Source organism: Nannobrachium achirus, assembly GCF_963921795.1.
Source record: "Nannobrachium achirus genome assembly, chromosome: 20".
In the NCBI taxonomy this organism is placed as follows: domain Eukaryota; kingdom Metazoa; phylum Chordata; class Actinopteri; order Myctophiformes; family Myctophidae; genus Nannobrachium; species Nannobrachium achirus.
The window spans coordinates 44,203,291-44,213,875 of NC_137827.1; the positions used below are offsets into that span (position 1 = coordinate 44,203,291).

Below are 10,585 nucleotides of genomic sequence, written 5' to 3' on the forward strand. Positions count from 1 at the left end.
TGGCGAGGAACATCCTGTTATGGTGAAAGGGAGAAAAGAGGTTCACGAGTTCAGTTTCAGAGTTAATGTTGGCATGTTTGATTTGCCTTAAGCCATGCTTCAGACTTGAGATTATATGCTTGCAAGTCACTAGTATTTCTAAATGTCTGGAGAAGATTCTGCAGTGTAACAGATACCCAGTTGTTGTCTATTTTTTCATGCTTAATCGTGTTTCATTAAAGCGTCGCCTCAAAGCTCAAACATGTTTCTCATCTTGGCGCTGACAATGGCGTTCTTCTCTTTTAACAGGGACCAGTTGGCGGAAAAGGAGAAAAGGGAGAGAGGGTATGTATTATGTTTATTAGAATCTTAATAACCTTGCACTCTTATGACATGACATCAAGACAAATCGGTCTCATTAAAATGTCTTTGCTACTCAGGGAGACTTTGCATCCCAGAACATGATGCGCTCCATCGCCAGACAAGTGTGTGAACAGCTTGTGAACAGTAAGTACAATGTCTCTGTAGTCTAAAGCAGTGATCATTAGGTAGAATGTCTCTGTAGTCTAAACGCAGTGCTTCTAAAACTTTTTCCATGTAAAGTGAGTTTTATATTTAATATGTATTTGGCCACTGACTCTCATCTGAACATATTTTGTGATAGGGACCCACATGCAAGATTTGTGTTATTAAAATGTTAAAAGAAAACCAAAAGTAACCCTGGGGGTCATCCCCTGATACCACTTTGAGAACCAATGGCCTAAAGGCCATTTTATAGCACCTGCAAATCTAGATTATTAGTATTACTGTTTTCTTCCTTATTTTTTTATTTTCAAACCTTACAAATCTCATGGAGTTCAGTCATTTGGATTCCACAGAAGCCAGCTTGTCTCTATGGAAGCGTGTTGTGCAGCGGAAATAGCCAGTCTACGGCTGTTTGGTCAAACTAGCAATATGTTCCGAAGCGTTTTCCATATATTTCATAAAAGCAAAGGTTAAAGCCTCAGTAGGTGATTTATTGATCTGGTTGACAGTATGTAGAACAGCAGGATCAATGTTAAACATCATAGTTGTAGTGTGTTAATTCTTTAGGAAACTGCACTAGTTTCATACTGTTTCACAAATCGCATATTAAGACTTTGGCCATACACATTTCTTTCATTCGAGATTTAATTCTGCTTTAATCCATGACATTGTGTCACTGACCTCTTGCAGGCCAAATGAGCAGGATCGACATGATGCTGAACCAGATTCCCTCTGGATACCGCAGCAACACGCCAGGGCCCATCGGCCCTCCCGGCCCTCCTGGCAACTCGGGAACTCGCGGAGAGCCCGGTCAACCCGGCCGAAGCGGAACCCCGGGTCACCCGGGTCAACCTGGTCAACCAGGAGAAAGAGGTACAGTAGACCCAAGCCCTGCATGCGTCCATTCTTTTCCATGTTTTGTAAGTGGTACGGGGTGTCAGAGACCAATGACGACTAAGCACACAGTTAATTAAGCACACGGTTGCGTTTGACTATGGGAGAGTCTTTTTTTCCCCTTGTGTTTTGCCCAGGTGGACAGGGTTTTGAAGTTAGGTTTAGTCATCATTTCTGTGAGGTTAGGGTTAAGGTTGGGTTTAATCATAATTTCTGTGAGGTCAAGGTTAGTTAAATAGAAGTTAAATGTTTTGGCACAACCTGGGCGACACACCAATGAAAGAGGGAGTCTCATTTGACTATGGTTCCCATGCTGTTCCATCCGGTGTGAAGGAAATAACATAACCGTATTACCTTTGACGTTTGCACATGGATGGATTAGGTTAGGTTTAGCATACAGTACCATGAGACTTGTCCATCATGGTAAATTGTTCCTCATCCATACGTTACTCTAGTTAGCCTTAGCATTTGGTTGTTTCCAGACAGAGGGGATGTTTGTAAGTACAAACTGTTACTGTTGCCAGGGTTCCCACGGTCATGAAATTCCTGGAAATGTTTTGAAATCTGAAAAGTATTTTGTCCAGAACTGGAAAAGTTTTGGAATTTATCAAGGGTCCTGGAAGGTCCTGGAAAGAAATAGCTATGCATCGTCTTTGGTTATTGATTTTGTTAATACCTCTGAAATGACAAATTAAACATGGGCCAATTTGTCAAATATTAGAGGCAGAAATTGTGAAAATAGCAGATCTACATGCTCGAGCATGTAGATCTGCTATTTTCACAATAGAAACGTCAACAGAATTCGTCAACTCTTAGTGCTCGTCAGGGTGCCGGTTCCCCAGTTCAAATATGATTATTTTAGGGGTCACAGCCTGAAAAGGTTGAGAACCACTGTCATACACTACCCGTCTTTAGGCATTGCGCATAGGAGTAAGCAACTTGTTATTGAGCTGAATTATTGTTATATAGTCCTGGAAATGGGGTTAAATATTCTGGAAAAGTTTTGGAAATTAATTGGTAAAAATGTGTGGGAACCCTGTGTTGCTGATTTCTCTACTTCTGATTGCTCCCACCAGGTTTGGGAGGAGAGAAAGGCGAGAGAGGAAGTCCAGGACTTGGACAGCGAGGACAAAGAGGAACCAGTGGTCCACCAGGTAAAGACCTTTCCCTTCTTCTAAATGGTAAATCACTCTCACCCTTTGGACCAGAGGATCCGTTTGGTTCCAATTTGACTGATGTTCACCCGGGAGGAAATTCAAGGTGGTAAATGGGGCTTGAACTCAACTACCAAGAACATTGTTCTTGAACCTTGGAAACCATGTAACCATGTATGTCCAGAACCGGAAAATAGTGAAAATAGCCGATCTACAAGGTCTGCTTTCTGCTACTTTTGTGCGACACTCTTGTATGACGAAGAAAGGTTTAATTTATGAAGAAAGAAAAAAACATACACATTTGAGACTCAGAGATGCCAAGTTTCTGCTGGACATAGTAATAGTAACAATTAAAATAACACATATGCGTTCCCAGATTGAAAGGTATAACAACGTTTATAGGCTTTCCAGGTTGAAATGGGTTAACCACCTGAACCTCAGCACACATGTGAACATTCGCGTCGTGAGCTTGTAGAGCCGCTATTTCTGGCGAAGACATTTGCCGTGGAAGGACACGAGAGCAGACCCAAGTACAGAGCCAACCCCAGGTCCGTTTCACTAAGAATAGAAGGCTTTGGGTTTCAGTGATGGGACGCACCTGATATCCAGGAACACAGTACATCATCTTCCTGTGCCGTCCACATTGCAAGACAGCTGTGACTGTAACTGTAAGGACGAACAATGAGGCTGCCATGCACCATGTGCGTCACAGTGAAGCATGGAACATAAAAGCATCTTCACGGAGGCTTCCTGTACAACCTTGGGTTCTTCGACAGCTGCGGACGGTCTGGCGTGTCTCACCGTTCACTGCCAGGGATGGTTTTAACGTTTTGAGTTCCAAAATGGCGACCTTTCGTTTTCACTCCACTATGCACGGTGCCAGATATGGGCTGTGACTATTCCTCCTGGAACAATTAAAATGACAAATGGATATATGAACACTGAGAATTTTACTGTGAAGTACCTTCATTCAGGACGACACCCTCGAAAAAAGAGTTGATGCAACTCAATGGGTTTATCCTCCAGTGAAATTTCAATTAAATAAATTCAACATAAATCCTTGGTTGAACACTTGGAATTGTATTCCCAATTCTTTCATTTCTTAATGATTTACAGCTCGCGCACATAATGGCTATTCTGCGAATCCCACATCGTGACCGTTTTGAAATTCCACGGCGCGTGAACTATTGTACTTTAAACGGAAAGTGACTTCTTTCCATTTAAATGCCTCATCAAGCATTCGCTTGGCGTTTTTTTCTTTTCTTTTATTGATCTCTATCCTGTTGGAACTCTTAAGAAAGAAGCCAAACTGTTGTATTTAGTCTGGGCGAGTTATTATTAGGACATCATCTGGATGGAAGAGGCCGCAGTACGAGCCTCAGCTGCAACCGATACTCGGTTTGTTGTTTCCTCGGAAAAGCCCACCACCTCAGACAATTGCCTATCATTGGGAGGGGAGGGTTAGTGGGAAAAACAGCAGGCAAACGGCAAGCATCTTCTATTGATGTGTTGCCTACCCCAATCCAAACACTGCCATGTCTGTCTTTCTATGAATGAAGTGAGAACAGACTGAGTAGTAGGAGGAAACCCACACGGATGACTCACTGTCCGTGTGTGTGTGTGGGTGGGAGATTCAGATTGTTCTACAATGAGCTTTTCCTTGGTGGCTTCATTGACAACACATGGGCTCATTTAAGGGAGTCAGAGAGAAAGAGAGCGGGGGGGAGAGGGGGGGAATTCCACCCTGGGATTTTTGCGTCTAGACAGAGGGGGCCGGGGGGGTAACTCAACTGAGCCCCCTAAGTACCCCCCTTTTTTTTTGTGGTCAAGCTTTTTAATTGGGTCGTCTAAATATTTAAATTACAGTACTACATACCAGTGTGACCCATATCATTTCCGTGGTGATGTCACGGGGTTTCCTTCTTGGCTACAAAACCCTCCCGTTTTAAACTGTGCGTGCCTTCTCACCTCTCCAGGGCCACCAGGCGAGTCGAGAACGGGTTCCCCAGGTCCCTCAGGCTCTGCTGGGCCTCGTGGCCCTCCGGGTCGCCAGGGTACTCCCGGGGTGAGGGGACCACCCGGCCCGCCAGGATACTGCGACTCCTCTCAGTGCGTTGGCATACCTTACAACGGACAAGGATATACAGGTACCTTGAACAGCATTTAGGCCTTGCATGGCACAATATTACATACCAGGTTAATGCACACTAATTTTTTTTATTTGCAACTCAATGCACTACCTTTTTTTGCTTTGATAATGTATGGTGATCAGAACATAAGGGTTCCAAAGGATTGATGTTTGAGACTGGTGAATGAGAGAGGAACATGGTTTCGCACAATGATACGTAAAGAGGGAATGTCCACACTGGTGTTGCTAAAGTCTTTTCAATATTTAATAATCTATGGTTGGAGTTTTTGCTTTGCATCGCACCATGGATTATTAAATATAGAAAAGAATGTTGCATCTGGAAACCCCACTGTGGTGTTCTTGCAGTTCGTTCTTCACGTTTTCTTCTTGGTTCCTTCTTATTGGTTCCTTCAGTGTGCGAGCATTTTTCTGTCTCTCTTCCATAATACTGTATGTTGGCGCCCCAACCGTCTTTTCACTATTTATTGTACAACTTGTATGACTTAAGTACAAAGCTTAAGTATTAACAAGAGCGCAAAACATTTTTCTCAGTTTTGTTGAGTGAATGCCAACATCTTTGTTCACGAGGAACCCCTATATTCGGAGAAAAACATACATTTGACATAGAATACTGAAAGTGGCATGTGAAGCGTTGTGTATGTGAAGTCTGGTTACTCATAGAGAATGAGATGCAGAATGCAGATGACTTTGTGCCCCAGTAAAACACTCACACCCTCTTTCAACTATTTTCAGGTACGGCATAGTAAACTAAGCCGCCTGTGCTGCTTACACTTTGAAGTCCTGTTTCTGAGATGTTTGCCCGGTCACTAAGGGGGCATGTAAGGATTAATCACCATGGACATAATTAATGAGCAACGTTAAAACGAACCAATAAACTGTAAAGAAAAGAGAGAGAGAGAAAAAAAAAACAGTGAGGAGTGGACTGGCACTAACATCCGATCACAGCTGCAAGCTACAGTGATGGCAACCTACTGGCCTGTTTGCATCTTGAACCAAAAACCCGGTGGAAAAAACAGAGTGAGAGAGCATTTTCTACGAAGGAAGGAGCATGTACAAAACAAAACTTCACCCAAAAACAATCTACTAACCAAAGGGATTTTCGTAACTGACAACAGCAAGTGTTAACATGTCGATGAAGAGGTGATACCTGTAAATAAACTAATTTGTGCCTTGTAAATGATGTTTGAAAGTCAGCAATTCACTAAAAATCAAGTTAACATCTGTATTGAGCTTGTGCCTTATAACACTCTGCTTACTTACTGCCAGCATAACCTCTGATTATGATGCGTTCAGTGATTTATACAGTAGTTAGTGCTCCGGTCCAGACTGAAGCATGTGCCATTTTGTACAATTAATCATATTTTTGTGTGTTTGCCAGACACCATTGACAATGTGTTTCTGCGATTTGTTATGTTTTTATTTTATATTTTATTTTACTTGATGATGTCCTATATTCTTATCTAATACCTCAGCGGGTTTTAGGATTAGAAAGGAAATTGAGACAAATATCCAGTCCAGAATGTGTTATTGTCAATGTCATCCTTACATTTTGTGTCTTTGTTTTGTTTTTGGGTTATTTTGAGGTTTAAAAATAAGAGTGTTTTTTGAGCTGTTTTCAAACCTCTTCTGGCATCTTAAAGAAGGAAATAGACATGCCAGATTTCAATAGCATCGTGCAATGTAACACTAAATGTATGTTGTGCATGTTAAGATGAAATACTGTAGAACATCTTTTTTGATTGGCCAAACTAAATATTTTCTAGCCGAACGCTACGAGCCCGAGCCTGCGGTCGTGTCTATACCTGAGGAGCCAGCCGAAGATTATGAGACAATACAGTCGCCTGGTTACACACGAAACCAGCGAGGAAAGCGGTCACTACCAAGAGATGATACTGAGAGAATACCATCATAGGCACAAACATGAGTTCTCAGAAAGTGCTATATTAAAATTATTTCAATGGTCACGTGTAAGTATGACTTGATAAAAATTCTACGGGTTTGATACCCCTGGCTTTATTGAACATATATGTTTTGCCAAAGTGAGACAAGTTTAGCAAGAAGAGTACAAAACTCTAGATGTTATTTCAGTACAAAACCTGTGTGCTTGCTAGCTGTTCCCTTAATTGTCTCTGCTTGTAATATAACTGCATCAAGTGTTTATCGGAGTCGAATGTGCAATGCACTAATCATGTGAAAATCAACAAATATGTCAAGAGTACTATGTATGTTTTTTCAATGCTTTCCAAAAAGCTATGTTCATTTCACAGTTAGGGGGGGAAAAAAATCACAATGTAAATCTGTTTGCCATAATGCTTTTATCCACATACACTTCCATTCCAGTTCATGCAAAGATTGGTCATGGCTTTTTCCAAGTCCTGTAAGCCAAAGTTAATCTGAAATATTGTAACAATTCACAGCTGACAATCTTTTTGTTACCAAAGAAGGTGGAATTGCATGTCTGTGTTGTATATTTAGGGACGTTAAGTATTTCTAAATCAGAAAATAGTTGTTGTTTTGTATCAATGCAGTTGGGATTTGCGTGCAAGACTATAGACATAGAATTGCTTTTCTCATGTTTTAACTGCACATTTGTGAATTCCACAGCCTTATTTTCTTATTTATTTCTGAAACAGAAGAGGCATTTTTCAATAAAACTACTGAAAATGTAGCATTTGTTCTTGTCTTCCAGTCATTTAATCATTCTAAATCATCATCTTTCACTATGAAAAGGTCAACTAACCACACAGTATGTAGTATGCATAGTGTAATATGCAGCATAGATACACTACATGGTCTAGTATGCATACTATATAGTATGTATTCGTATAGTATGCAGTATGGATACAATGAATGATCTAGTATGTATACTATATAGCATGCATTCATACATAGTATTCAGTATGGATATAATAAATGACCTAGTATGGATACTATGTAGAATGGTAGCACCATTGAAGAAAGGGAAGCAATGACAGGGAGGCATCATACTGTAGATGCCATGCTGTCCGTGTGTCCAATGTAAAAAACGGGATATACCAAAAAGACAGGTAAGCAGTAAAAAGTGCCTTGCTACATTATGTTGTCCAATGTAAAAAGAAAAAAGAAAAATTAAAAACATTGCCATGCTACACTTATTATATATCGTCATTGTTGCGACCGTAGGTTGCAAGTTTACTATGAAAACTGGCACATCTTGTCCACGTATCCGTGAATCTCTGAAGGTCACGCCTGACACTGTGGTTCCCCTGACACATCACAGTGACATCACAGGTGATATCACAGGTGACATCACCTGTGTAAAAGTCCATATATGGGTATTCCCCCAGAATCCCTTTTTTGCCCATATGTGAAGATCCCTGATGTCATCGATATACATCACTGTCCAGATGGCCAAGACATGGCCCATATCTGTGTGGCTGGTTCAGATAGGGATCTCCATGTATGGGCATAAAAGGGAGTGTATGTTGTGATGTCATGGGAACCACTCTAACAGATTCCCTTTTATGCCCATATATGGAGATCCCTGATGTCATCAATATTAAGCCCATATCTAAAAGGACTTTATATGGGAATGCCCATATATGGAGGAAGACAGCCCATATCTGTGTGGCTGGTTCAGACAGGGATCCCCATGTATGGGCATAAAAGGGATGGATGTACCATATACAGTACATGGATCTCCATATATGGTACCAGGGGTCTCCATATATGGGTAACTGGTCCGACCGATATACATCACTGGCCAGATGGCCAAGAATTGGCGCGACCTCTGCGAGGTTGCATGTCGCCCTGAGGTGTCTTACTTGTATATTATTATGTTAAAAATAATAGAAAATACCATGTTCCACTGGAGGATGAAATATAAATAGAAGTATAATGTAACCCAGGTTAAAACTAAAAACCAAATCTAAAAAAAGCTTTAAAGTTGAAAAATAAATAGTATTTGTCCCAAACTATTTGACTATACAGATTAAGGATACTATGGGTACATATTGTATTCACATTCACTTGCTATAGTGTCTCTTTAAGAGCCCTGTTAGGTGCTCTGATTAAGCCAATGAACCCTTGCCCAATGAGGTTATTCAATTAACAGCGTCTTTGAGGAACACCAGCCCAGGTGATCTCATTCAGCCCTCTGAGCACAGGATGTTCTGGACACATACAAATACATTCAAGGGCTGCAGCTTAGCCACTATTCTACTGAATTTAATATGTGGTTAGTTCAATTTTGCAGTTTTAAATGAAAGATTAAGTCACTAGCGCCAGACAAAACATGGGAAATGTTCTTGCTGGTTTCAAATCAATCATCCTGATTGCAATCCCTGTATCTTAACCACTGCATCAAAAATCCAGGTAAAAAGAGGAAATAAAGAAAGGTCAAATAAACAACAAATGGTTTTCCTTGTTGTAATGCCGGTTCAAACTTGAAAAATACACCCAGGGGCTTTGAACCCATGACCTTTGAACTGTAGAAGCTGTGTCTTAACCACTACTCCACCATGGATTATGCTGATCTGTGCCTGTACAGGTTATTGATTAAAATATCAGACAAGGGTAAAAGAGGAAGGTAAAACTAAACTAAAGCTCCCTGCTGGGATTGAACCAACTACCACCTGTGAACGAGTCCCATTTCATAACCACTACTCCATCAAGGTTAAGACTGTGTGGTTTCTCTTGCATGTTTTTCACTAAAAGATCAGATATAGGAATTTCTTGATTAAAAGATCAGACAAGGGTGAAAGAGGCAGGTAAAACTAAACTAAAGCTCCCTGCTGGGATTGAACCAACAACCTCCTGATAACGAGTCCCATTTCATAACCACTACTCCATTAAGATTAAGACTATGTGGTTTCTCTTGCATGTTTTTCACTAAAAGATCAGATATAGGTGCATGAGTAATGTAAAAGATGGCAGATATAGATGCTGGGTTTGAACCAAGGACTTTAAAGTTGAAGCTCATTTTAAGTGAAGATTAGTTAAAGGTATTAGAGTCGGTTAAAACTTTGAACAACACCCTTGCCAAGGTTGAACTAGTACCTTCTGGCCACAAGGGTCTTCACTTTAACCACTACTCCATGAATATTTGCACAATTCATTGTACTCTTGCACATTTTCATTAAAAGATTAGATAAAAGTGCAAGAGTAAGATAAAAGTCATATCATATGACCAGTTGTAGCATGCTGAAATACTAAAATATCTAAAAACACAGATTGAACACAAAAAATAACTTCTGTTGATCGTGTCCCAAACAACAATAAAATAAGATCTGGTTGTCCGGGTGAAGTGGTCCTTAAAAGGGCACCCACCTTGCTTTTCAAGATATATATTATAGATAAATATCGGTCTATTACACGGTTTTATAGAGGTTTTAGCTTAGACAACCGCTCGGATATTTAATCTTCATGTTCTGGATCTCTACTCAGACCCATTTCAGATGCAACACCAAAATGCTTTTTGTTGGCAACAGGAAACTGTGTTTAGACTATAATAGACAATACATTAAGATTTACATGGTATCACATTAAAATCCATGCTGAGTCAATCCATTCAAGCCAATTTTAGTGACACTTTACCTCATGGTTCCACCTCATATTATAGTCTCAATAGGATATAGCTTCAGACACGCCCATTCAGAAAATCAAAGGCGTTAATGAACAGGTTTTTGGGGGGGCTGGAAGAGACACTGGGAAGACCAAAAAAAGAAAGAAAAAAAATCATGGTGGGGCCCCTTTAAGTTCAATTTCAAGGACAGAATCAAAGTAGATGCATCGTTCCAATTTCAGTTTTATTGATAAAATCATATATAATATATTCAATGGAGTTGTTCATGTCTTTTGAGTTAATTCAGATACATTTAGTATAATCAATTTCACATTTGGTGTA

At 40.3% G+C, this 10,585-nt stretch overlaps 1 protein-coding gene across 1 annotated transcript in view; it reads left to right on the top strand.

The window, feature by feature from the left end:
• The window catches only part of col12a1a (collagen, type XII, alpha 1a), a gene marked incomplete at its 5' end in the record, with an annotated part of 123,432 nt that extends 116,896 nt beyond the window's left edge, over nucleotides 1-6,536 (top strand). The window contains 6 exons of the mRNA XM_080750443.1: nucleotides 289-324; nucleotides 420-486; nucleotides 1,195-1,377; nucleotides 2,475-2,552; nucleotides 4,529-4,699; nucleotides 5,434-6,536. Coding sequence (XP_080606569.1) covers nucleotides 289-324; nucleotides 420-486; nucleotides 1,195-1,377; nucleotides 2,475-2,552; nucleotides 4,529-4,699; nucleotides 5,434-5,444 — 546 coding nt within the window. The 3' untranslated portion in view covers nucleotides 5,445-6,536. The remainder of the gene's footprint in view (nucleotides 1-288; nucleotides 325-419; nucleotides 487-1,194; nucleotides 1,378-2,474; nucleotides 2,553-4,528; nucleotides 4,700-5,433) is intronic.
• Nucleotides 6,537-10,585: the final 4,049 nt, after the last annotated feature.